The following is a 24,849-nucleotide window of genomic DNA, read 5'->3' as shown; positions in this document are numbered from 1 at the left end:
TGCGAAAAGGAAGCAACGCCAGGAGCGATCCCCACCCCCCCCTTACAACGATCGTCCAGGTTCCCACCCAGTGATGCACTCCAGCAGCAGGGCCCGTCACCTCGGGCCATCCCTGGGGCCCGATGGCTCTCCATCCTCTGAAGACCAGCAGGGCGGAGGCAGCGGCCATGGAGCCCGTTCCAGGACCCGTCTCCGAGGAGATAGCAGCGGCTGCCTTTCCAAAGCCTCCTCCGTGGGATGGATTTCAGGACCTCTGTCCCCAAAGGCCCAGCACAGCCGGACGCAGCTCAGAGCGGCCCGAGGCCCATGCACCGGGGGCAAGTGCCCCCCGCAGGCCCGGGCCCGGCCAACCCACTGCAAGGCACCTTCCTGGGCGACGCCAAGGGGAAAGGCTCCTGGGAAAGGGACCACCCAGCCCAATATCCACCTGTGCAGTGACCCCTGGAGGGCAGTGATCCCCCCTGAGAGCAGTGACCCCACCGGAGGGCAGTGTCCCTCCCAGAGGGCAGTGACTCCCCCAGAGAGCAGTGACCTCCCTGGAGGGCAGTGACTCCCCCCTAAAGAGCAGTGACCTCCCTGGAGGGCAGTGACCCCCCCAGAGAGCAGTGATCCCCCTGGAGAGCAGTGACCCCCCCCAGAGAGCAGTAACCCCCCTGGAGAGCAGTGACCCTCCCCCCTAAAGAGCAGTGACCTCCCTGGAGGGCAGTGACCCTCCCCCCTAAAGAGCAGTGACCTCCCTGGAGGGCAGTGACCCCCCCAGAGAGCAGTAACCCCCCTGGAGAGCAGTGACCCTCCCCCCTAAAGAGCAGTAACCCCCCTGGAGAGCAGTGACCCTCCCCCCTAAAGAGCAGTGACCTCCCTGGAGGGCAGTGACCCCCCCCAGAGAGCAGTGACACCACCCTGGAGGGCAGTGATCCCCCCTGAGAGCAGTGACCCCACCGGAGGGCAGTGTTCCCCTCGGAGAGCAGTGACCCCCCCTAAAGAGCAGTGACCCCCCCCCAAAGAGCAGTGACCCCCCCCCAAAGAGCAGTGACCCCCCCCCCCCTAAAGAGCAGTGACCTCCCTGGAGAGCAGTGGCGGTTGGGCAGGATCTAATGTCCCAGGTATCATGTAATGACCTGGAAACGCCACGGGAACATGATCCCCTCAGACATGTCCCCCAGAGCCGCCGGCACCGCCCGCCCGGGACTCAGAGACGCGGACGGACCGAGCGCGCTGGCGTCACAGGAGTCTGACGCTGCTTCTCGTTCTCCTCGAATGTCATCCCAGCATCCCCACCGGCTTTCACCTCATTGTGAACCGTTATTCTGTTCGGAAGTGTTATTCATCCTTCTATCACAGACCTCTGCAAAGTACGTATAAAAGCACATGTGGGTAACTTATAGGGAAATGTTACATACGTGTAACTACGGTCACAGAAAAGTAAAAGTTTACACAAAAACAAAGCTATTTTATGATCCGGGGCCTTTATAAACTTACAAACATAAACATATTAAGTGTGTCCTTTTAAGTTCCCTGTGGCCGTGAGTCTCACTAGTGTTTAATGTGGATGGATCTACAGTAGTTACCCACTGCATGCCATTGATAAAAACATAAATATTACCTGTTTTGTAAGCGATTATGAAAATCAGTTGCTTTGGAAATCCTCCACTTAAGGAGACGGACGAGCCTCTTTCCCCATTGAGCCCGCAGATGAATAAAGAGTGCCGAAATGAGACAAAGGTCCGCTCCAGTTCCCTTCCTGGCCGCCCCTCCCCCACGCTCATCTGGAGGCGGGGAGAACGTGTTCGCACAAATGACTACATGGAAATTCAAATTCACTGTAATAACTCCCCTCCGTTGTTTAAATCCCTCCTGGGACACAGTTCAAAAACAATCTCAGGGTGATCGATCATCAAAATTATTTTTAATGATCAACTGACAACTCCATTAAGCCCCTTTTCAGTCCGTGGGAAGTGGAGAATTGGATGCCGCCTGGTCTGCGGAGGGATTTGTTATCCTGTCACTGGTCATCGGACCCATCCATTTTCATCAGCACCAGCCCCACGGTCCCCCTCACCCCTTTGTGTGGAGCCTGGATTCCCCACCCCCCCTTCCCAGCACCCTAGTGGGACAACAGATGTATGGGAGACGGGCCTTTCTCAGGTGAGAGGGAGGGGGATGTGGGGGAGGGGGGGAAGGCCCAGAGCCGGGGTAAGGAACTTCTGGCCCGCGGGCCGGGTAAGGCCCAGGAAACCACTGGTCGGGCCCTGCCCAGGCATGAGGGTGAGTTAATTAAGTATCTGACCAAATAAGGGAGGATAATGTTTAAGCTGGTAATTTTGCACGGCCTGAGAATGATATTATAAATATTCAAATGGCCCTTGGCAAAAAAAGTTTCCCCATCCGGGTCTAGTGGGAAACGGCAGGTGGGAGAGGAGACTACGGAAGCTAAAGCAGCTGTGATGCTCAGTGGTTGAGCATCGAGCATCGAGTCAGGAACCAGGAGGCCACAGGTTCCATTCCCAGTCAGGGCACCTGCCTGGGCTATGAGCTTAATCCCCTGGGGGGAGGGAGGGGCATGCAGGAGGCAGCTGATAGATGATGATTCTCTCTCATCGTCGATGTTTCTATCCCTCTCCCTTCCTCTTTCTCTAAAAATCAATAAAATATATTTTTTAAAAAGAAACGAAAGAATGTGTATCACAATGGACACAGACAGTAGGGGGTGAGGGTACGTGCTGGGTGGAGGGAGCGGCTGGGGAGAGGTCAATGGGGGGGTGGGGGAGGAGACTTATGGAATATTTTAAACAATAAAGAATTTTTAAAAAGCCCTAACCTATTTGGCTCAGTGGACAGAGCATCAGCCTGTGGACTGAAGGGTCCAGGGCTCGATCCCCATCAAGGGCACATGCCCAGGCTGCGGGCTTGATACCCAGTAGGAGTATATGTGGGATATTTCTTTCCCTCTTCCTTACTCTCCGAGATCAATAAAATATATTAAAAAGAGAGATCAATAAAACATATTAAAAAGAGAATGTGCATCACGTTCAGGTGGGGACACAGACTGCCTGAGGGCCACCTGACCCCTCTCCCCCATGGGACCCCTCACTCGGCCCTACAATGTCCTATTCGGGGCTGGCTCAGACTCCCCTGGGTGGGGCTCTGCCCTCTCGGGCCCTCCGTCACTGAGACCCAGGCAGCCTGCCGGTGGCTTCCTCTGTTGACGCTAAAGAACGCGCTGGGAAAATCTCAGGCATGCACGCACACCCTTATTTGGCTTTTCTGGAATCAAAACAGAAAAACCTGTATTTTATGCAAACCTGCCAATTACCGCATTTTAATTACAGCCATTTTCACCCACCCCCAGAGTCTCCTGCCGCGAGTCCCGCTCGGGGACGCGGTGGGAACCTCGGCCGGGCAGCCGCCTCCCGGGCGGGCACCTCCCCTCGGAGCCCAGTGTGTCTGTGCCGAGGGCCCCGCGTCCGGCAAGGCTGCACGTCCCGTAAACACCAGGCTGGTGGCGGCGCTGTTTGGGGTTTTATGTTTTTAAATATATTTTTATTGATTTCAGGAGGAAGGAAGAGGGAGAGAGAGAGAGAGAAACCTCAGTGAGGAGAGAATCACGGACTGGCTGCCTCCTGCACGTCCCCCTCTGGGGATCGAGCCCACCACCCGGGCATGCGCCCTAATCAGGGATCGAACCGTGACCTCCTGGTGCATAGATCAATGCTCAACCACTGAGCCACACGGGCCGGGCTTGTCTCTTGTCTAAAGCAGTGAATACTGATGCCTGGAGGGAAAACCTATTTCTTAAGCCAGCCATCGGATTAGCCTTTGTCATTTGCCTTTTTTTTTTTTTTATCTACTTAAAACGCACAGCTGCCCAAACGCACGTCCGGATGGCGACACGCTAAGAAATTACAAAACTCAGCCCCAGAAGAATCCACGCTCTGTCAGGCAGGCAGCATCTCACCGGAAACCCCTGGCACACCGCTCCCACCCGCCTGCCGCGGGGAGCCGGGAGCAGCGCAGTGAGGGATGCCCCCTCCCCGCAGCCGCCTCCTCCACCCAGGTCCTCCTGCAAATACCCTCATACGCCCCTGCAGGGCCCGGCTCTCAGCTGGGAATCCTCAGGAAGGCAGAGGGAGAGAGAGAGAGAGAAGCACCAACGATGAGGAGAATCACTGATCGGCTGACACCTGCACGCCCCTCACTGGGGATGGAGCCCGCAACCCGGGCCTGTGCCTTTGACCGGAATTGATCCTGGGATCCTCCATCCACAGGCTGACGCTCTATCCACTGAGCAATACCGGCCAAGGCCCCGCTGTTTCTGTGGAATAGCAGGGAAGACGGGAGAGCGGGGAGGACGGGGAGCAGGGAGGACCGGAGAGCAGTGTGATCTGCAGGCGCGACCACCCGGATGTGGAGTGAGGTCCCAGAGGATACGGTCACTCACACGCACACGATGGCTGTCACCTGTCGCTCCAGACGTCTCCGGAAGGAGAAGGCCACGCCACCCCACCCCGCCCGAGCTCAGGAGGAAGCCACACGCAGACACGCCATGCCTGAGACCCGCCACGGGTCCGGGGGAGGCGGAGTGGGATGGCGGGGAAGAGGAAGCTCAGCTATTTAAGGCCGGTCCGCTCCGCTCACACGGGCGCCCGCAGCTGCCATCACTTGGGGGGGAGGGGGAGATGCTCAGAAGGAAGCTTCTCTCCCGCACGCGCCCCAGGGGTGCAGGACGGGAACACGCCTCGGGGCTGGTCCCTCCCTGGCAAGGCCCGTGCCCAGCGCTGTCCTCCCCGACAGCCGGGGCCCTGGCCGGACCGGCCGCACCATTTCCCTGTCCCAGTCCACGCTGCCTCACCCAGGCGGCCGCCTTGAGGAAACGCAAACACCTGCCTGGGGGAAGGTGCAGCTTAAAGGAGACACAGCAGGGAGCCATTTCTCACTTCGTTCCCGGGGACCAGTCCCAAGCCACTGCGTGCCCACCGCGCCGGCCCAGTGCTCCAGGCACTCACACTCACACACACACACATGCCCAACACGTGCCCACCGCACACGCGTGTCTCCTGGACGCGCCGTCACTTACGAGCATTGATGTGACACTCAGACGATGGGCCACCCGCTCTCAGGATAAGGACAGAGCATTGGGGGTCCGGGGGGTTCCCCTAAATATTACTTTTTACCTTCGGGGTGTGGCCTTCACCATCTAAGCCAGTGTTTCCCAAACTTCTCTCATGGTGAGAATCACCTGGTGGAGTTGTTAAACTACAGATTCCTGAATAAGAAGTGCTAGAGTATACGGTTTTACCTATATGTTCCCAAAAATTCTAGTTTAGCACTTCTTAGTTGGGATTCAGGAATCTGTAGTTTAACAACTCCACCAGGTGATTCTCATTATGAGAGAAGTTTGGGAAACACTGACCTAAGCCAACGTTCACCCCAGGGAGGCCTCCGACCAAGGTGCCACCCAACGAAGCGCACCCACTGCTGTAAGGTGACCTGGACGCTCGCCGCCCGTCGGTGCTGAGCGGCCCGCGGGAGGCGGGAGCAGCGCAGGGCCCACGCGGCGGCGGCTGCTCTGACGGCACCCACGTGGTTCGATGGCGCAAGATGGAGGCTTCTCACCTTCCTCATCTCCTGGCACAGAAACGATACCTAATCCTGTGCCACACCAGGGTTAATTCTTTCTCTTTTCTTTTCTTTTTTAATATATGTTATTGATTTTTCTTACAAAGAGGAAGGGAGAGGGATAGAGAGCTAGAAACAACGATGAGAAAGAAACATCAATCAGCTGCCTCCTGCACACCTTCCCACCGGGGATGTGCCCGAAACCAAGGTACATGCCCTTGACCAAAATCGAACCCGGGACCCTTGAGTCTGCAGGACGACGCTCTATCCACTGAGCCACACCGGTTTCGGCCAGAGTTCATTCTTCACAGCTGATCCGACCCGACGTTCAGGTGTGGCTTGGATTCGTTCACATGGGCGGGGCCGTGCAGGCTGGAGCATCTTCTCAGCTAGTAGTCAGGGGAGAGGGCCGTGCCAGCCCCGGGGCAGGCGCGCCTCGCCTTACAGACCCTGCGGGCGGGCAGAGAACCACTGGCTTAAGGCAACGTGAGCAGCTCCGCAAAAATGCAGTCATTCCACTGCCTCTGGGACACTCCAGACCCTCCGGCAACACAGACCCTCAGGGCACCGGCCTCAGGCTCCCTCCGGCCACGCTTCCCCTGGGGTCCAGCTCAGGCCGTGACTGGCCGCCTCACTCGCCTGAGTCTGTGCTCCCAAACACGCCCCCTCGCGTCCCGCACAGCAGGGAGGGGAAGACACAGGACCAGACCTCGAGTTTCTGCCTAAAGGTTTCGGGGCGGCATGTCTGGTTGAGGCCCCAGGAGCACTCACTCTCCAGTGACGGTAACGGCTAGGTTTAAAAGCCGGTTCGCGGCACGGGGAAGGAGTGGCTGTCAGGTTCTAGGAAGATCTGCCAAGTTCACATCTGAGCTCTCTCGGACACGCTCCCCGCTGCCCGGGACAGAAGTGGGGTGGAGAGCAATCACACCGTGATACCGGGGTGCCCCGAAGTCTCCATGTGAACGTCATAACGCCCGCCCCACCCCGCAGACAAACAGCCTTCCTCTTCACCCCGCCCAGGGGCATTTTCCCATGGAGCTTTTAGCCAGAGTGGAAGGGACAGGGAGAGACAGAGAGAAACACCGACTGGTGCCTCCCACCTGCCCCTGACCAGGGCTGGGAGTCTGCAACCGAGGTACCGGCCCTTGACCAGAATCAAACCCAGGACCCTTCAGTCCGCAGGCCGGCGCTCTATCCACTGAGCCGCATGACCAGGGCGGCCGTGCAGAAGGAGAAAGCGAGTGGATGAGGGCGAGCTCAGGTGCCTCCCGGACGCAGAGCCTCCTGCTGCAGCCTGGGCCGCCGCCCTGGCCCCGCCGGCCGGTGCTGGACGGAGAAGGGAAGGGCGTGGCTCGTCCCACCTACCGCTCTCGCTTCCCAGGCTGGGGGATGGGCCTGGCCGCCAGCCAAGTTCCCAGTTCTGCGCCCTGGTTCCTGGCCATGGAGATGAGATCACCTCCTGCCCCACCACTTCCTCCCTGTCACCCAGAGACACTCGCCCCGTCACCGCCGCCCGGCGAGGCGGCCTGAGACCACAGGCCGACATCCTCCTGGACCCCCCCCCCCCCCCCGCCGCCCGCCCGGCTTCCTGTCCCAGTTGTCCCTGGCAGTGTCACCCTAACGGAGACGCAGAGCCAGTGTGGCACGGAAGGGACCCCAATGCCACAGGGAGGGACTGACACACCCCCCATGAGTGGCCTGGCCTCTGCGGGGGTAGTGGGGGGGGGGAAGAGAAGCGGGGAGGGAGGCTTTCTGGTCCACAATATATTTGTATTGATTTCAGAGAGGAAGGAGAGGGAGAGGGAGAGAAACATCAATGATGAGAATTATTGATCAGCTGCCTCCTGCATGCCCACTACTGGGGATCAAGCCTGCAACTGGGGCATATGCCCTGACTGGGAATTGGACTGGGACCTCCGGGTTCATAGGTCGATGCTCAACCACTGAGTCACACCGGCTGGGCCCGACTTGATTTCTAACAGGATGGGCGTCTGCGTCTGTGTGCGCCGGCACTGATGCTTCCTGGTAGAAGGTCGGGGGGCTGTCCCTCAGGCCAGCTTAAGGGGAAACCCCTTTCCCCAAGTCACCTGTTTTCAGGCGTGCAGGCTATAGCTTTAAGAATCTAAAACTGGCCCCGTGGCTCCTATGAGTTATTGCACGTATTTGCACCACACACACACACACACACACACACACACACGCACGCACGCACACACAAGATGTCTGTGTGTACAAATACCCTGCGTTGAGTAACTGAACATCCCCGGCTTGCGGATGTGTGGACGTGTCTACGGTATAAGCTGCTCCAGGAATAAATAAGCCCTGCCCACTGAGACATTCCCTGTGCGTTTCCCAACACCCTGCTCGGACCCGCCCCCGCGGGCACTCCCCGGCCTCAGCGATCCGCCTGGGAGGGAGCCGGCACGGGAACAGGCAGGGCGCGTGCCTCGGACAGGCAATGCGTCCCCAGGCGCTGCCTCCACGTGAAGCCGGGGAAGACCACCGGCGTGGCTCCCCGCCCACTCTCCGTGGGAGCTCCTCCTTCTGACCGCAGAGCCCCGCCCCCTCCCACGGGAGTGCTCCACTGACCGCTCTGTGGGCATCCAGGGCCTGCCCCTTTAAAGCTTCGGAGGGACAAGCAGGCCACATCATCGACGTCCACGCAATGAGTGAAGTCTGATCTAGGTTAATCACTTCGGTCATCGCACCAAAAAGAATGATGCTCTTCGATCCAGAGCCTTCCCCGGGGCAGAGTCCCCCCCACCCCCGGGGACAGCCAGCTGGGGTGTGACGGGCAGGGCCAGCTCCAGGTGACCACACCGAACCCTCCCTCACACCACAAACCGGCCTCGTGCACAAAGGGCCCCTTCTGGAAAGCAGCACCCGCAGGGCCCGCTGTCCACGCCGGAAGCCACAGACAGCCCGGTGCTGCCTCCCCGTCCTTGTCACAAGGTGCCGGGGGCCCAGCGGCGTTGCTCTGTCTTGGAGTGTCCACCTAGGAACCAGTAGGGGGCGTAAGGGAGACGGACAATCATTGATTCTCATCATGGATGTCTCTCCCTTTCCCTCTCCTTGATCAATAACAATATATATATATATATTTTTTAATCCCAGGAGGAAGCCCATGTGCCCTTCAAGGTCCACAGGGCCCTCTGAGGGCACTTCACTCAGAGGTGCACACCCTCCTCCTCCCCCCTCAGCCTGTGCCCACACTCCGAGCCGCACATCCTTGAGTGACACGTGTTCTCCGACACAGATGGCCCGCGGCTAGGAGAGGACACACGCCTCATCCCCTCCCACACACACACACACACACACACCGCCACGGCCGTGCCCCTCGGAGGGAAGGCAGTCCACGGATCCCACAGAATCCCCCCTCCCGGAGCAGAGGGCTCCCCTGGGTGCATGGGGACACTGCGGAGGGCTCCGGGGCACCAGGATGGAAAGGCTCCTTTAAGATGACACATGTTCCCTCAGGTCCGCTCGTGTGAGTCGAGTTCGGCGGAAGGCTCCTGCGTTTGGCACGGATCGGCCAGCCCGCTCTCCCGGCTCAGCTCTCCCAGGCGGCTGGGGGGCCACACCTGGCCGTGCTCTGCAGACCGGGCCCGCCTGGCGAAGCCCACAGCGCCCGCTGGGCGGGCGCGCACAGGGACGGAGGCGACCGCGGTGGCCTGCCCTCTCTCTGGGACGCATGCCCACCTCGCTCCGGGCGGGGAGAGGGGGTGGCAGATGCGGGCACGCAGGAGACAGACAGTGATCCTGCAGAAATCTGTGCGGGGGCGGGCGGGCGGGCGAACGCACGTTAGTCACTGCACACGGGGTTCCGAGCGGAGACTCAGACTGAAGGAACTGGCAGCCGTCACCTGGCTGTTGTTGGCCCCTGGCCAGGTAGCTTCTGCTTATCTCTGAGCTCAGTGAAAAGCAGGTGGGGTGTGTCCCAGCCAAACAGCCTACACAGCGGGGTGTTTTTCCGAGGAAAGTACGTATTTGTTTGGAGGAGCGCTATGGAGCCAGGGCTGGGAAGGACCTGGGATACCGCTGGCCCCAGAGGCTAGGACCCAGACAGGGAAGTGACTTACCTAAGGTCACACAGCGGACAGTATTGCAGGCGAGGGCCACGACCCACCAGCATCTCCCCAGATAAAACGTGCCGATCTGTGGAGAGCGGCCACAGCGTTCGGGCAGGTTCGAGCCTCACACTAATGAGAGGGCACGGCCCTCTCGTGGCAAAGCCACGTGCAAGTCCCAGCGTGGAGGGCAAAGCCCTCCCACCCAGCACAATTACAGCCACGGGCTATGGCTGTCAGCTTGACCTTATGGTCTGAACCTGTGGTCACCCGTGGCTGAGTAATATGGGCTGCGGGAGGTGCAGCAGGTGCTGCCCACACAAAGCTTGCTAGGGTTCTGAGGCATGGAACTGAGAGGATTCGAAACTCAGGAGAACATCATGAACGCCTTGACCACACCCTGGCTTTGCCTCGTGGAATCTGACTTTAAAGACTCGGCTTGCAGGCCGTGGTGCTGTGTCTCCACCCGAGAGCAGCGTCCTACCAGCCCCAGCTTTATTCTCTCGTCTGTCTTCTTGGATCCTTCACCGCCCCTCAGGCTCACCCCTGGCCGTGCTGAATGCAGCACATGTATCATTGTGTCTGCTACCGTGTTTTTAAAGAGATAAGGTTCCCTACCCCTCAGCCTGCAGTTTTATCCTGTACCTCTCTGATTCCCTGGTATGGGAACACCTAGCCTATAACTAAATATGAATTGTTTAAATACCATTCATCAGTGAAATAATTAGACAGAGCCCACACGTCAGGTTTGACAAGGGGTTTCACCCTGGCCAGGGTGGCTCAGTTGGTTGATGCATCCTCCCACGCACGGAAGGGTGGCGGGTCCAATCCCCTGTCAGGGCACATGCCTGGGTTGCAGGTTCAATCCCCGGTTGGGAGAGTACAAAAATGCAGCCAGATGGTCTCTCACATCAATGTTTCTCTCTCCCTCTCTCTTTCTGGATTTAAAAAAAAAAAAAAAGGAATTTTAATCCCTGATAGGATGTAAGTAATTTTATCCATGTTGATAGTATGTTGCTTTAAATTTGAGGCATAAATCTATAAAGACACATAATTATCACATAATGACCTCATGCATAATTGATGGCAAATAAAAAGTATCATTGTAGAAATATACAACGTGCATTGAAAGGTCAGGTATTCCAGGTTACAAACACTGGTTTATTTCAAAGAATGAGGAAACTGAGTCACAACCACACCTGATATCAGCCAAAGATCGGTGCCCAGAAAATATTTTTTCTTTAATGTTTATAAAAACTAGATGAGAAAAGCATAGGCATCAACCGAGGTTTCAAAAAAAAAACACACAAAAAAACTGAGCCACCTGCAGCTACAAATAGGACTGAGCAGTGAGAAACAGTCCACGCAGAACATCCTAGCAAAATTCTCACCCCACACACCACCACGCACACACACTCCGAACAGATGGTCTCCAAGGAGCAGCTAAACATTCCATAGGCCAAGTGCACAAACATTAATGATGAAAGCATGACGCTGTGTAAAGGAGCACAGCCTCCCCTCAGCCTCCGTCTCCAGCTCCAGGACCAAATCACAGCCACCGGGGGGCCAGGGCCCGCTGCAGCCCAGGCACCTGACGGATAACATCCGGTCTGCGGTCCAGGGTGCGTGTCCCAGGGTGCGTGTCCACCAGCCTCTGCCCACAGCCCGCAGCAGCGCAAGACCGGGGCACAGCTAATCAACACCAGCTCCCCAGCTGGGACCTGGCGTGTCAGGAGAGGAGGAGCATCAGCCCGGAGTCCAATTTAACTGTTGGAAGGAAGCGGCCTGGGCCGGCTCCAGGCTGCTGGGCGGGGATGTCCAAGCCAGTGACAGGGGGGCGCCGGGTTCCCCCCCCCCCCAGCTCAGCGGAGGCATTGTCTGCTCCTGGCAAAGGGTTAACCTATCCCCCAAAAAGGTGGGGCTGAGAGGGGCGGGAGAAATACCCGCCGGCACCTCCTCCTTCCACTCTGCAGAGGGGAAGCGGGCACCCCCTCCCAGAGGGGGGGCCCAGACACACCATTGTCTAGCGGGCCGCCCGGTCCAGATGGAGCTCACGGAAACATCGGAAATGACTGTGTGACTCCATCCTCCTTCCGACGGCCCCCTCCGCGGACTCCAGCACCCCCATTCCGGGGCAAGTTGGAGAAAAATGCAACTCCCTGCAAAGGCTCCCCAGATTTGCTTAAAAATGACAGGCAAATGGGTTTAGGGCCCGTGGCCATAACGCCCCATCTCCCGAATCACCAGATCTGTCCCCAATTTAAGAGAAAAAGTGTGCCCGGCCCCGGGCAGGAGGGGGCATCCGCAGCGGTAAACACTGAGGGTGAGATCCGTGAGATCCATGAAATCCATCACGCTTTTCCCGGGGACCGTCCGAGCCGGGCTCCTCGCCCCGGGCGGCCGCAGGCTCCGCACCGGTCCCATCTCACAGGGAGTCCCCGCCGAGGGGGCCGAGGGCGAGCGGGACCCCGCGGACACGGAGCCGCCGAAACGGGAGCCACGGGAGCCGCGCGGGCCGCCGCGGGAGGAGGAGGCGGGAGAGAGCGGGGAGCCGGCTCATCCGTCAGCGCTGATGTCCTTTGTTGTTCACCTTCGCGCAGCGCCGCGCGCCCCGGCCCCCTGCCCGGCCTGCGGGACCGGGGGCTGGGCCGGCCCGTCCTGCTGCCAGCGGGGCCCGGGCTCCCGGGGCCAGGCTTCCCGAGCCGGGACCCCGGCACCGCCCCCGCCGCGCCCGGCCGGCCGGAGGGCGCCCGCCAGTGAGGACACCCCCGAACACCGGCCCTCCGATCGCGGAGGGGGGCCCGCAGAGGAGCACAGTCCCGCGCCCCCGCCCAGGACGCAGCCCCCCGCACCCCGGGTCCGGAGGGAGGAGGAGGAGGAGGAGGAGGGACCCGAGGAGAAGGCTCCGGCCCGGCTCGGGCTGTCAGCGGGCTCCAGAGCGGAGGTCCGCGCCTCCCCTCGCGGAGGGGTGTCCGCTCGGCGGCCCGCGGCTCTCGCCTCCTCTCTCTCCCCAATCTGGGAAATCACGGTCCCGGCCCACGGCCGCGGCGGGGACGAAGGGGAAGGAAGAAGCGGAACGCCGGCCACCCCCTCCTCCTCCTCCTCCTCCTCCAACTTGACACTCGCGCCGCGTCGCCTCCCAAACTCCGCAGGCGGAGCCCGCAGCGGGCGGCTGGCCGCGCGCCGCCCCCGTCCCCACCGGGAGTCCGAGCCCCCAGGGCGCTGCGGGGCGAGACCCCGGCGCGCACCGCACGCCCCGAGGCCGGCGCCCCCGGAGCACCAGCCCGCGGCGCGAGGCCAGCCGGGGAGAGGCGCTGGCAGCCGGCGGGACGCGCGGGGCGCGGGGGCAAGGACGCGGCGTGCGCACCGGCCCGGCCCGCGGGGATGCCCGCGGCCCGCGGACACTCACCCACGCCGTATTTCTCGTGCTCCGTGGGCATCCACATGGCTGGACAGGGCGCCGGGCGCTCGGGCTGCGTCCTGCCCGCGGCCCCGCTCCGGCTCCGGCTCCGGCTCCCGATGCACAGCCGCCGAGGAGTGCGCGGCGGGCGCCGGGCGCGCTGCAGGCTCCCGAGCCCCGCGCTGACACCGCGCGGCCCGGGCTGCGCCGCCTGCCGCTACGCCGGGGCGGCCGCTCACAGTCGGACGCGCTCGCGGCGACCCGGCGGCGGCGCAGTCATTGTTCTGATTCACTGAACTAAGCGAACACGCCGGGGCACCCGCGGGCGCACCCCCGCCCGCCCGCCTGCTCCCGCTCCCGCTCCCGCCCTCCCGGCCCTGCGCCCCGGGGCACGCTGGGAATTGTAGTTCTGGGCCGCCCCGTTCCGGAAGGGGGCGTGGTCTGACCTATTAGGGGCAGGGATTAGGTTCCTCTCGCCGCGTTCTATTGGTCCAGAGAGTGACGGCACGACGTGGGCGTGGAGAAAACGTCACTTTGAGGGGGCGTGCATCCCCAGTCGCTCTCGCATTGGTTCCCGTCCGAACCGCCCCGCCCCGCCCCGCCCCGCGGCCCTCCCCTTCCCTGGCGGCGGCGGCGGCATGGCGGCTCCCAGGGCCCCGGCGGCTGCGCTCGGAGGCGGGGAAGCCGGTGACGGCGGTCGCGGCGGAGCCGGGGCTGTCAGTAACGAGGGTGAGTCCGGTGCCCCAGGCGCGGGGGTCTGCGCCTTCCTCGTGGACCAGGACGCCGCTGGCCGCGGCGCGGACCCGGGAGCCGCCGGCTCTGGAGCCGCACGGGCGGGAGGGGGCCGAGGGCGGGCCCGGCGGTGCGCGTGGTCGCCGCGGCCGGGGTGCGGGAGTGGAGGGAGGGAGGGAGAAGGGGTGGCACGGCCTCCCGGCGGCCGGGGTGCGGGCTCTGGGGCGGGAGAGGGAGAAGGGGTGGCCCGGCAGCCGGGGTGCGGGAGTGGAGGGATGGAGGGAGAAGGGTGGCCCGGCCTCCCGGCGGCCGCCGGGGTGCGGGGTGGGGGGAGGGAGAAGGGGTGGCCCGGCCTCCCGGCGGCCGGGCGTGCGGAGCTCCGGCTCGGCGTTCTGCCGGGCGGGTGCGGGTCCCCTCGGTTCGCCCGCGGGCGGTCCTCCCTCCGGGGCTGGCGGCTCCCGGGCCCCGCCTCTTCGCTCGGTGTGGCCTCGGGAGGCAGAGGGGCGGTTCCGGCTGACTTCCAGGTGCAGACTGGCCACTGCTGTCCGGTCTGCAGATGTGCCAGGTGCCGGGGGAGCGGCCTCGGGCGGGCACGGCGTGCCTCCCGCCTCCCTGGTGGCCGGGGCCCCGGTGGTTGGGGTTTGAGGTGGGGCCGGCGGGGTCCTTGGGCTGGAAGGAAGGGAGAGGGCATCCGCGCGCCGGAAGGCGGTTCTGAAGATGCCAGCTGCTGTGGCTCTGCCTGACCCGCCGCAGAGGTCAGTGCCCACGCCCTGAACGGTTCAGGGGTTCTCTTTAGGGTTCCCAGTCCCGTCCTTTCACCTTTGGTCCATCTCCTGCCCTCCCCGCCCCCACCCCCATCCCCACCCTCCAGGTGTTGGGGAGATCATTATCCCTTATCTTCTTGGCCCTGATGGGTAATTAAGCACAGGATGTAATCTTTTTGTAATGGAATTGCTTTGGGTTTCAATTTGGTTCTCAACTCCTGTTGAGGGTTTTTTTGTTCGTTCTTTGTCACTGTTTTCCCATTTTAACTGACATTTCATCGTAAATTTTTTTCCGAGCGGTGCAAGGATAAAGTGCAGTCACTTCCCATGGATTGAACTACATACCTGGCCCTGCCATTATTTCAGTGCCTCTTTTAGCCGAAACCGGTGTGGCTCAGTGGATAGAGCGTCGGCCTGTGGACTGAAAGGTCCCAGGTTCGATTCCGGTCAAGGGCATGTACCTTGGTTGGGGCACATCCCCAGTGGGGGGGTGTGCAGGAGGCAGCTGATCGATGATTCTCATCGATGCTCCTAGCTCTCTATCCCTCTCTCTTCCTCTCTGTAGAAAATTAATAAAATATATTTAAATAATAAAATAAAATAAAACAAAGGGCTGTGCCCACGGTACTCCATAGAGAGTGGGTGTGCCCTACCTGAGCCCGCCCGTTCTCATGTGCATATATGTAGTTGGGCTTTAGTTTTTAGGGAATGATGTAGCCTCATATATGTATCCTTGACCACTAGGGGAATGCTTCTTAACAAATTACTGGGCCAGAGGTTACACATGTTAAAAATCTTGGTAGATGTCAGATCTTTCTCTTGAAAGGTATCAGTGTGTCTTCCCACCAGGAGTACATGAGGTTTCCCCCGTATCCTCATCAGTCCATGACCATGTTTAAATGACTAGTAGATAGAACCGAGAAACTGATGGAAATCTTAATTTTAGGCTCTAATTTGTTTGCAACAAAAGTATTGAGCAGCAAAGAATTTGCAGCATCTGTAACATTAAAAAAAAATCCGCACCCTGGCCCAGAGCTGCTCCGAGTTCACCCTCGTTTGTAGCAATCGGTGGGAGAGCTTACTGGTTGGTTTTTATGTTGTTCTTATAAGGAAAAGCTTATAACCTATGTATCATTCTGAGACATTATCCAGTTCTCTTCAAAGCATGCCAGGTGATACAGATTTGAAGTGGAAATAATGATTTTTGGAGGCATATTCATATATATTATTTTTTATTTTTTGTTGTTGTTAAACAACCACTTAGGTTTTCAACTAAGTCTCTCCCCCATAAAATCATTACTTTTTTGGAAATGGCCTCTTTAAAGAGGTTTTCCTCTAGCTTTAATTAAAATGGTAATCTGCGTGTTTAATACCCTGGGACAGAGGGGCCCGGGAGTCTTTTTATAGAAACCCTTGCGGCTCAGCGAGGGCTCTATCACTGTGAGTCCCCGGTGGTGCGCAGCAAAGGTCACACATGTGGGAAATGCCACATATGCCCCACTTCCCGAGCTCCTCCCTCTGCAGGGAAGTCTCCAATCTTGCATGACACTGCTCTCCATCCATTGGAACAGCAGCCAAGATTTCATATTGTCCCAAAATTAAGAAAGCTAGTAAATACCCGGCCGGGGTGGCTCAGTGGTTGAGCATCGACCCATGAACCAAGAGGTCACTGGTTCGATTCCCGGTCAGGACACATGCTGGGGTGGCAGGCTCGATTCCCAGGAGAGCTGTGCAGGAGCAGTCAATTGATGATATTTCTCTCCCATCCATGTTTCTATCTCTTATCCCTCTCAGTTTCTCTCTAAAAGATCAATAAAAACGTATTTTCTTAAAAAGGAAGGTAGTAAATAGGCTCACCATTTCTCACACGTGGGATGTGTTATTGATGTTTCTTCTTTTGCTGTTTTCACTTGGAATGTGCATCTAATGGATAAGGTAGGACGTCTGTAGCTTCCTAATTGACAGCTCGTTCGGGACCCTTTGGCTGGTGCTGCGTCTCCCTGTGCAGTGCTCTGACAGCGGCCTTCCCCTGCGGATGCTGGCCCATCCGTGGTGTCTGGAAGGAGGGGGTCGCAGGTGGTGTCAGCTCCTGGGTCTGTGTTCCCTGTTTCAATAAAGAGCTTGAGGCCTTGGCTGGAAACCCTGGGAGTTCCCTGATCCCTGTCTCGCCCTCAGGCCCAGTCTGATCCGTTACCTGGTCTTGTTTCTCTGTCTGAAAGGACCTTTTGAATCTGTTTTCTGTCCTCCCTTCAGCCACTGCTCTCTCTGTAACCTTCACCATCACGGCCGAATTGCTGTGTCCCCCACCCCGAGCTGTGCTCACCGGGCCAACGCCTCTCATGAGTGTTTAATGCATGTCTGGCCAGAACTGGCCTTGCTGGACCCTTGCAAAGCCCTCCTCTTGCTCTCCCTGGCTGAGCCCCCTCCTGTGACCCACACTCTGAAGTGAACATGTGTCTGTGGCTCCTCGTCACATCCTCAGGCAGCTCTCCTGCTGTGGAGTGAGGGCCAAGCTCGGGTGGCGTTTGAGGTCTAACTTTCTGTCCCAGTCCCACCTCCAGCGCCCTGCTCCTGGCCCAGGTCTCCCTGACCACACTGGCATCCTCAGACAGGTTTGGTTGGCAGCGCGGCCACCCGGAGACGGTGCGCTTGCCGGGGGCAAGCTTTGTGTTACTGGTGTCCATGGTGCTCATCTAAGCTCAGGGTCAGGTCGGTTTGAGGTTTATTCACCGAACTTATAATGCAGCTCTTTCCAACGCGTTTGTTTGACAGGACAGTGGACAGAGGACGCAGACCCTCGTCCTGGAGAAACCATGTCAGTGTCAGCTCTGCCACTGAGGAGCTGTGTCGCATGCGTGTACTGCCCATGCTGCTAACGTGTGGAAGCGTGGCTGTAATGCCTGCTTTACAGTGACCGATGGAAGCCCGGCGTGGTCCCTGTCACAGAGCGGCCCGGTAATGGCCAGCTGCCTTCAGAGTGAAGATAACCTAGTTGGTTGAGCTCTCGGCTCTGCACTGGGGGAGCAATGTCAAGGGTGGGGTGGCCCAGGGGAGGCTCAGGAATGTGTGGGGATAACTGCGTGGGCTTCGGGCATCCGGGGAATCTGGGGGTTGTCAGACTGTCTGCCGAGCTCCCGGCGCTAGAATTGCAACTATGTGCCGGGAAAGCCTCTTTACAAGTCTCTATCCCCTTACCCCGGCCCCACTCCCCCACACCCACACCCAGCGCCCGGCTCCCCAGCAGGCGTGCACTGCAGGCCGAGTCAGCAGGAAGCTCTGGGGGTCGTCCACGTCAGGGGGCCTTGCGGGGTACAGGCCAGAGGGGTGTCCTGAAGAGAAAGAGTGGTAGAAACCTGGTCCGGGTGGTTTGGTGTGCGGGCCTGAGGGGCCTCCTCCAGGGCATCCTTTAGTTTCCTGTGGCGTGACCTGTAGGCCCTCAGGGGAGACATTGGAAAGGAGGTGTTGTCATCACGCTGATGCTGGGGAGCTCTCCCCTGTGAGCGGTAGCTGGTGCCAAGCCCCGCCTGCAATGCTTGTATGCCTCGCGTGTCCTGGGACAGTGCCAGTGGTGTGGCACTAGGGCTGGTGCTCTGCGCTGAGGCCGTCCCCGTGTGTCAGGGCGGGGGTGGGGTCGGAGCCGCGGGGAGGACCTCTGTGTCCGGCTCACACGGGGGGAATGGTCCATAGGCCCGTCCTCTAGGCACTGCCTGGGCGCACAGCCAGCTGTAAGTGTGTTTGTTTTAAAGGGAAGGAAAACCCGCTCTGTCCCCGTTCCCTCAGGCTGTCCTCCGGTTCCTGTTCCTCCTTAACTGAAACCTGAACCTCCCCAAGCGAGGCCGGAGGCTCTAAGTTTCCTTAGTGTTTCTATCTGAACACTTAGATTGTGGTGTGTTGGGGGTTTTGTGTGTGTTTTTTAAAGAAAGCCCTCAGAATTGTAATTGTGGTTATTTAACACAATCTTCTGTTATGTAACAAGCTGCTGTTCACCAGTAAGAGCCAATTAGGAAAGAAAACACTTTGTATCGGCTCATCGCAATTACCATAACAAAGCAGTTAATAGCTGAGACTGGCCTGATAGGAACTCCGAGGCGGGCCGCCTCAGTCTGGGCCGCGGCCCTGCAGCTGACGGGAAGGCTGGGAGGTGCTGGAAGAGCAGCAGCCAGTTCACGACCCCCTTCCGAAGCTCTGGAAGCACACGCCCGCGTGAAGGAAGCAAGGAAGCGGTGCAGCCCGACCGCCCTCCTGGGCCCGGGCCTGGGCCCCTTTTCCAGGGACGTGGCTCAAAGACTGTCTTTTTTTGTGTAAGTCTCACTCCTGCTTCTGGCTGACTGATGTGAGACGAGTTCCCTGCACTTGTGATACCATTTCCTGGTTTGTCTGCGAGAGAATTCCTTACAGTAACATCCTTTCCCCCCAAATATCAGCAGAGGAAGGTGAAGGTGGGTTGACACCAGGCAGCCCCCAGCATGCCTGTCCCAGTTCGTGAGGAGACATACATATCCGGGCGTGCTCTTAAGATTTAGTTGCCCCTGTGGGGGATACCGATCAGGCATGTAGAGTTAGGAAATTGGAGGAGAACCACAGCAATGGACGACTTGTGGGGTCTCCTAATCCAAGGGAGGGAGTATGGATAGATCATCAGGATGGGTCCCCTCTGACCCATTCCCTCGCCTTCCCGGTCTTTAACGGAGTGCAAATCCGTAAAGCTATCGATAGAACTGAGGCAGCTCACACAGAATTTTTTAAAATACATTTTTATTGATTTCAGAGAGGAAGGGAGAGAAACATCAATGATGAGAGAATCATGGGTCAGGCCCGCAACCTGGGCATGTGTCCTGGACTGGAATCGAACCTGGGACCCTTCAATCCACAGGTCAACACCCTATCCATTGAGCCAAACCGGCTAGGGTTTTGCAGAAATTTGTATTAACTGGATGTCTGGGCAGCGTCTGTGTTGTAGAAGCAGAAGAATCCAAAGTTGAAAACCAGGTAGGCCTTGCCATCAGGGATCACGTGGCCTAAAGGGGAGATAGAAGAACTGCACACAGAGCTGTTCCAGGCAAAAATGTGCAAGACCATCCAAGTGACAGAGACAGAGCTAAGTAAGGGGTTCCGTGTACCCTGAATCGAATGCAGCGCTAGATGTCGGTCATGTACTCATCAGTCCCTCCATGCCATGTCGTTAAACAAGAGAGAGCAAGACATATGTGGCCCTCAGACACGCTCTGCTGAAGAGCAGCCTCGGGAAAGGGGAATTGGAGCAGGAAGCTCGGAAAGCTAATAAAATGTGAAGGAGAGAGAAGGGAGAGATGCCCATCCTTCCTGAGGAGCCAGCGGCCGGAACACGATCCTCAGCAGAAAGCGATAGCACCGTCCTGCTCCTGACCCCTGGACGTCCTGGTCCTGACCCGTGGACGCCGTGGAATTTGATGCTCAGAGGAAGGGGCTGTTCTGGATCTGCCTGGTGAAAGAAGCTGACAGACAGGTTAGATCTGCACCGTTAACACCTCCCGTTAACATGCTGTCCGCAGGCACCCGTAGTTCTGGTGTGAGTAGAGCAGTGCTGTCCCCTTTCATCCATGGACCCAGCGTGCTCTGACCCTGCGTGCACCTGGGTGCGAGTGCTCCAGGGAGAACATCGTGTGGGGTAAGACCGGAGAGGGTCCCAGCAGCTCCATCCACACACCGCTCACGCCTGGCTGTCACACAGCCGCTGCCTCACCCTCAGCCCTCCTGGAGAGCAGCCCCGGGGGGAGAGCGCCCCAGTGGAGCCACAGCCAGCTGTTTGCTCTGTGGGCGTGTGGCATCGCCCATCCAGCAGCCAGAGCTCTTTCAGATGTCCATGGTACCACTGCGGCCTGTATTCGTGTCCGCAGAGCCTACCACGTTAGCCAGATACGAGCAGCTGCACTCTTCCAATTGTGTCCTCTGTTCTGTATCCCGGGGTCCCTTCCGTGCTGTGTGACTAAGGTTTGGAAATAGAACGATGGACAGGGAAAGGTCCCCAGGAACCGCTTCCTCCCGCCGTTCCAGAGCCCTCGATCGGAGGTCCTTCTTCCTGGGGGAACCCTACCCGGTTCCTGCATTATTTAAGGCTGTGAAAGTTTAATTCACATGCTTCTCTCAGCTCCCGCTGGCTCCTGGGATGTAGGTCTTCGGTGCCTGTGTGGCGGCGGCGGCAGAAGTGTCCGTTTCTGTAGCGCTGTTTACTGCTGAAACGCTGAGCGCAGGCAGAAGCCACAGCGCTGTGGGTGGCAGAGTTTCTTTTTTTCTTTTTAAAATACGTTTTATTGATTTTTACAGAGAGGAAGGGAGAGGGATAGAGAGTTAGAGACATTGATGAGAAACATTGATCAGCTGCCTCCTGCACACCCCCTACTGGGGATGTGCCTGCAACCAAAGTACGTGCCCTTGACTGGAATTGAACCCGGGACCCTTCAATCCGCAGGCCGGAGCTCTATCCACCGAGCCAAATCAGCTAGAGTGGTGGCAGAGTTTCTTAGTGAAGGTTTATTCCAACAGCTTGGAGGAGATTCATAGGACCATTGTTGCTAACTTCTAGTTAGCCATTGTAGTTTCATTCACAGCTGGCTGGTCTCCATTTCTTCGGGATTCTCAAAATAAATGCGGTGTCACTGTTAGAATCATTATGATCAAAAAGGCAGGAAATAACAAGTGTTGGAGAGGATGTGGAGAAAGGAAGCCCCTGTACACTGCTGGTAGGAGGGTGGATGGGTGCAGCCACTGTGAAAACGGCATGGAGGTTCCTCAAAGTATTAAGACTAGAACTTCCGTCTGACCCCGAGATTCCACTTGTGGGCGTGTACCTGAAGAATAGGAACACTAGCTCAAAAGATACACGAGCCCGTGTTCATCGCAGCGGTCCTCACTGAAGCCGACGGGAAGTCTGTGCCCGGGGCCAGTGAGCGGAGAAAGGTGCAGCAGATCCCCTGCAGAGCTGCCAGACAGGCCGCAGCATTCGGAAGGAGTGATTGTGTGTCATTAAAACTGTGTGTGTGTGTGCGCGCGTGCTCTCCGTAAACTATTTTAAAATATTGATGTATTAATTGGGGTGAAGTTTAGTCTGATAAGCCAGAAAGGGGAAATGCTGGTATGTGCTATAATTTGTCTCTTATTGAAGACATGTGTGCGTATCTACTGCAAGTGCTGCTTCACCGGTTTCTGTACCTTTCTGTGTAGTACGCCTTTTTAATGAGGAGCTGCTTTTTCCTTTTCTTTCAGAGTAGCTCGTTTACTCGGAGGTCTCCGAAGAATGCCATCTGGTCCTACATGCAATTTTTCACAATATTTTTTTGTTCCTTCCTGTCTCACCATTACCCCAGGAGGCAGTGCTTTCTTCCATTTTGATGGGTTATTATATTAGATTACTTGATTGTTTATGAATGTTTTTACTCTTTTTTTAATTTTCTTTAGTACGTATGACATTTCTCATTTCTGAAACAAGCGAACATCAGTAAGGTACTATATTACATGGTGTATTGGGATCAAGACAACAGAACTTTTCTAATTCAAAGGATTTCTCATGCGATCAGTGTACAATGTACCTTACGTATTCCTTCCTAAGAGCTGTGTGTGTTCCTGAGACAGGCAGTGGCGTGGGGTGGGGGATCTAGTCTGTTATTTCAGAAAACAGACCCAACAGTGAGGAAGGAAGGGCAGTGTCCGCTTCAGCACTCTGCTGCTTCCTCCCTGGCCTCCCGCGGCGAGAGGCAGCGTGTCCAGGGCCTGCCACCAGCACTGTCTTTGTCTCCCTCCTCACTGGAGCGATTTCAAAGCGTTGTGCCCTCGGGTCACACCTGAAAGGCCGACGGGTGGCTTTAAAAGCGAATAATGAGCCCTGGAATTGGATAGGGATTAGGAGTCGGCGTGATTGGGGGTAAAGTCTCAGGAGACATCCCGACCTCCGCTGTCCCCTCGCACGCCGTTCCTGCGTGTCTGTCCCAGGTGTCAGGACAGCACACAGCTGGCCTGTGATCGCACTGACCTCATTTTAACCTGATTCGCTCTGTAAAGACCGTTTCCAAATGAGGCCCCATCTGAGGTCCCAGGGGTCAGGTCCACAGTGTGTCCTGTGGGGGACACAATGCAACCCTGACCTTGGCCAGCGCACAGCAGCCATGTGAGCCCCCAAACCCCAGACCCTCGCCTTCCCCGGAGAAGCGCGTTCGCAGACGCGAGGGCCTTGGACATGGCGTTGTGGCGCGGGCTCGGCGTCCTGTTCGTTTTTGGTGTGGAAGGAGGCCTGTGAGAAACGCGGGCTCAGCCCACTCTGGCCAACAAGAACGCCGTCTCTGCGAAAGCCCTCCTCATTTCCCACTTCAGATTCTAATTATTTGATTTAGAAGAAAACCCTTGATTAGATTTATACAACAAGGGACCAAGGCTTTTTCTACTGAAATTTGATGTCGAATGGCTAGCATAGAGCCTCCAAAGTCGCCTCCTCGTACAGACGTCGAGGTCCGGGCTCCTCCTCCAGGAGTGTCCCGTCCAAGCTGCTGCCCCTCCACTCACAGGGACCCCTCGCCTGTCCTCCCCAGACTGCAGTGGCTCACTCTGCCTCTCCGATGCCGTTGTCATCCAGAGGGAGCGGCCGCCTTGCGAGCGGCTCACACCCTGTGCGTTTCCTGAGAGATGCGACCGGGAAAGCACAGATAACGGTCCCTGCAGGGCGTGTGGTCTAGCAAAGCGTGTGTGTGTGTGTGCACCGAGGTACCCAGTTATGGAGACCCCGCAGGCGTGGGCAGATGGAGACGTGAGCTCTGCATCCAGTGGGTCCCCCAGTGCTCCGCCCGTGTGGGTGCTGTGAGGAGGGAGGGGCGCTGGAGCGGCCTACCCTCCTCCAGAGCCTCCCTCTGCTGTGCTGCTCGTCCCGAAGCCCCGTCCGTACCGTCCACTCGCTCCACACCCGCGTTAGGGCGGCCTCCGAAATGCGAGGACGACTCGGGAGGAGCACTGTATCCCGCCCCTCGGTCCCAGCCCCTCAGCGTGAACCTACCAGGTCGTGTGGGAAATGGATTCAAGGCGCACCAGTCAACAGAGCACTCCTTTCCTGAGCGCTGCGCCCAGAACAGGGGAGAAGAGCGAGGAGCTCATTAATTCTAAGGAGCCTCCAGTGTCACTTGCGGAGCAGAAGGGGAGCAGACGGGCAGTACTGGTATTTCTCTGAGTGGCAGGTGACTTGTAGGTTAGAGGGCAGCATTTCTCAATCTTCCTTTTAAGCGATGGAACCATTTTCCAAATTATCTTACACTGAATCTCGATACATAAAACCCACCAAAGCTAGGCCTTGTCGGTTGAAGACGATGGGGGAGGCCCAAGGAGCCATCACTGTGGCTGTCCCTTCATCCAAGGGTCCCCTTGGGACCGAGCCATCGGGGTCACAGGTAAAAGCCCTGCATTTACTCATGCGCACGAGTGAGCGAGGGCAGGAAAGTCCACTTCGATCCGACCAGGTGGGGAAGCTCCCCCTGGGAGTCCTCACAAGTGGGCGTGGAGGTGGGATTTGAGTAGCTGGAAGGAGGGAGCAGGCGAGAAGTACAAAGAAACACGGCCATCTGAGTGCGGTGAGAAGACGAGGAGGGGAAGACATTACGGGTGAGCTGGGGAGCGGGCAGCCGGCTGAGATGAGTGAGAAAGCAGGGGGGGAGGCACCGGGCTGTGACCCAGGGACTGAGGTGCTGGGGGCTGACGGGAGGAGGGAGAGGATTGGTGCTTGTTCTCCAGTTATCCCTTCTTCTCTGGCTCTTCCCAGCTTCTTCGTGAAACACTGAGAGGCAGCCACCCACCTGTGCTCCTCCCTCCCTGTCCCCAGGGCCCTGTCACACCTGCCGCCTCAGCCTGCCTCCCCACACTGCACCCCACACAGCCCGCCCCTCTCCTCCGAAAAGCTTCCCTCCTGGATGGCAGAGGGAGCGTTCACCTTCTGAAGATGGAGAGCTGAGCGTGGCCACTGCTCTTTGTTCAGAATATTTACCTTAATTCGTAGAACTAATGCCAGGAAGTAGGCCATGGCTTGCTTTCTATTCTCAGAACTGTTCAGGTGTTTTGTGTTTTTAATTCATCGGTTCCTCTCTCCTCATTTTCTGTGTACCGCTGACTCCTCTTGGGTTGGTCCCCATAGCAACGCTGGATAATGCTAATGAAGCCGGCATCCTGGGCGCTCCCACAGAGCCTCTCTGTTAACTCGCCGCGAACCGCCCTGGCATGTATTATCTCCTTCCCTCAGGAGAAGTGGGCACCGGGGCCTTTC

The 24,849-nt window shown here is 58.1% G+C and overlaps 2 protein-coding genes across 4 annotated transcripts in view; one reads left to right on the top strand and one right to left on the bottom strand.

Moving 5' to 3' along the window:
* The window catches only part of DOCK4 (dedicator of cytokinesis 4), a 165,242-nt gene extending 151,830 nt beyond the window's left edge, over nucleotides 1-13,412 (bottom strand). For 2 of the 3 annotated variants that reach the window (XM_084897150.1, XM_084897152.1), the window contains exon 1: nucleotides 13,093-13,412. In XM_084897150.1, coding sequence (XP_084753276.1) covers nucleotides 13,093-13,129 — 37 coding nt within the window. In that variant the 5' untranslated portion in view covers nucleotides 13,130-13,412. The remainder of the gene's footprint in view (nucleotides 1-13,092) is intronic. The other variant, XM_084897151.1, reaches the window with a different exon arrangement.
* Nucleotides 13,413-13,682: 270 nt separating this feature from the next.
* The window catches only part of ZNF277 (zinc finger protein 277), a 32,070-nt gene continuing 20,903 nt past the window's right edge, over nucleotides 13,683-24,849 (top strand). The window contains 1 exon segment of the mRNA XM_084897587.1: nucleotides 13,683-13,812. Within this exon segment, the coding sequence (XP_084753713.1) occupies nucleotides 13,722-13,812 (91 nt within the window). The 5' untranslated portion in view covers nucleotides 13,683-13,721.

The sequence above is a fragment of the Pipistrellus hanaki genome (genome assembly GCF_964339955.1).
Source record: "Pipistrellus hanaki genome assembly, chromosome: 10".
Classification (NCBI taxonomy): domain Eukaryota; kingdom Metazoa; phylum Chordata; class Mammalia; order Chiroptera; family Vespertilionidae; genus Pipistrellus; species Pipistrellus hanaki.
Note: the sequence above shows the minus strand (reverse complement) of the source record. Positions and strands in the feature narration are given on the sequence as shown.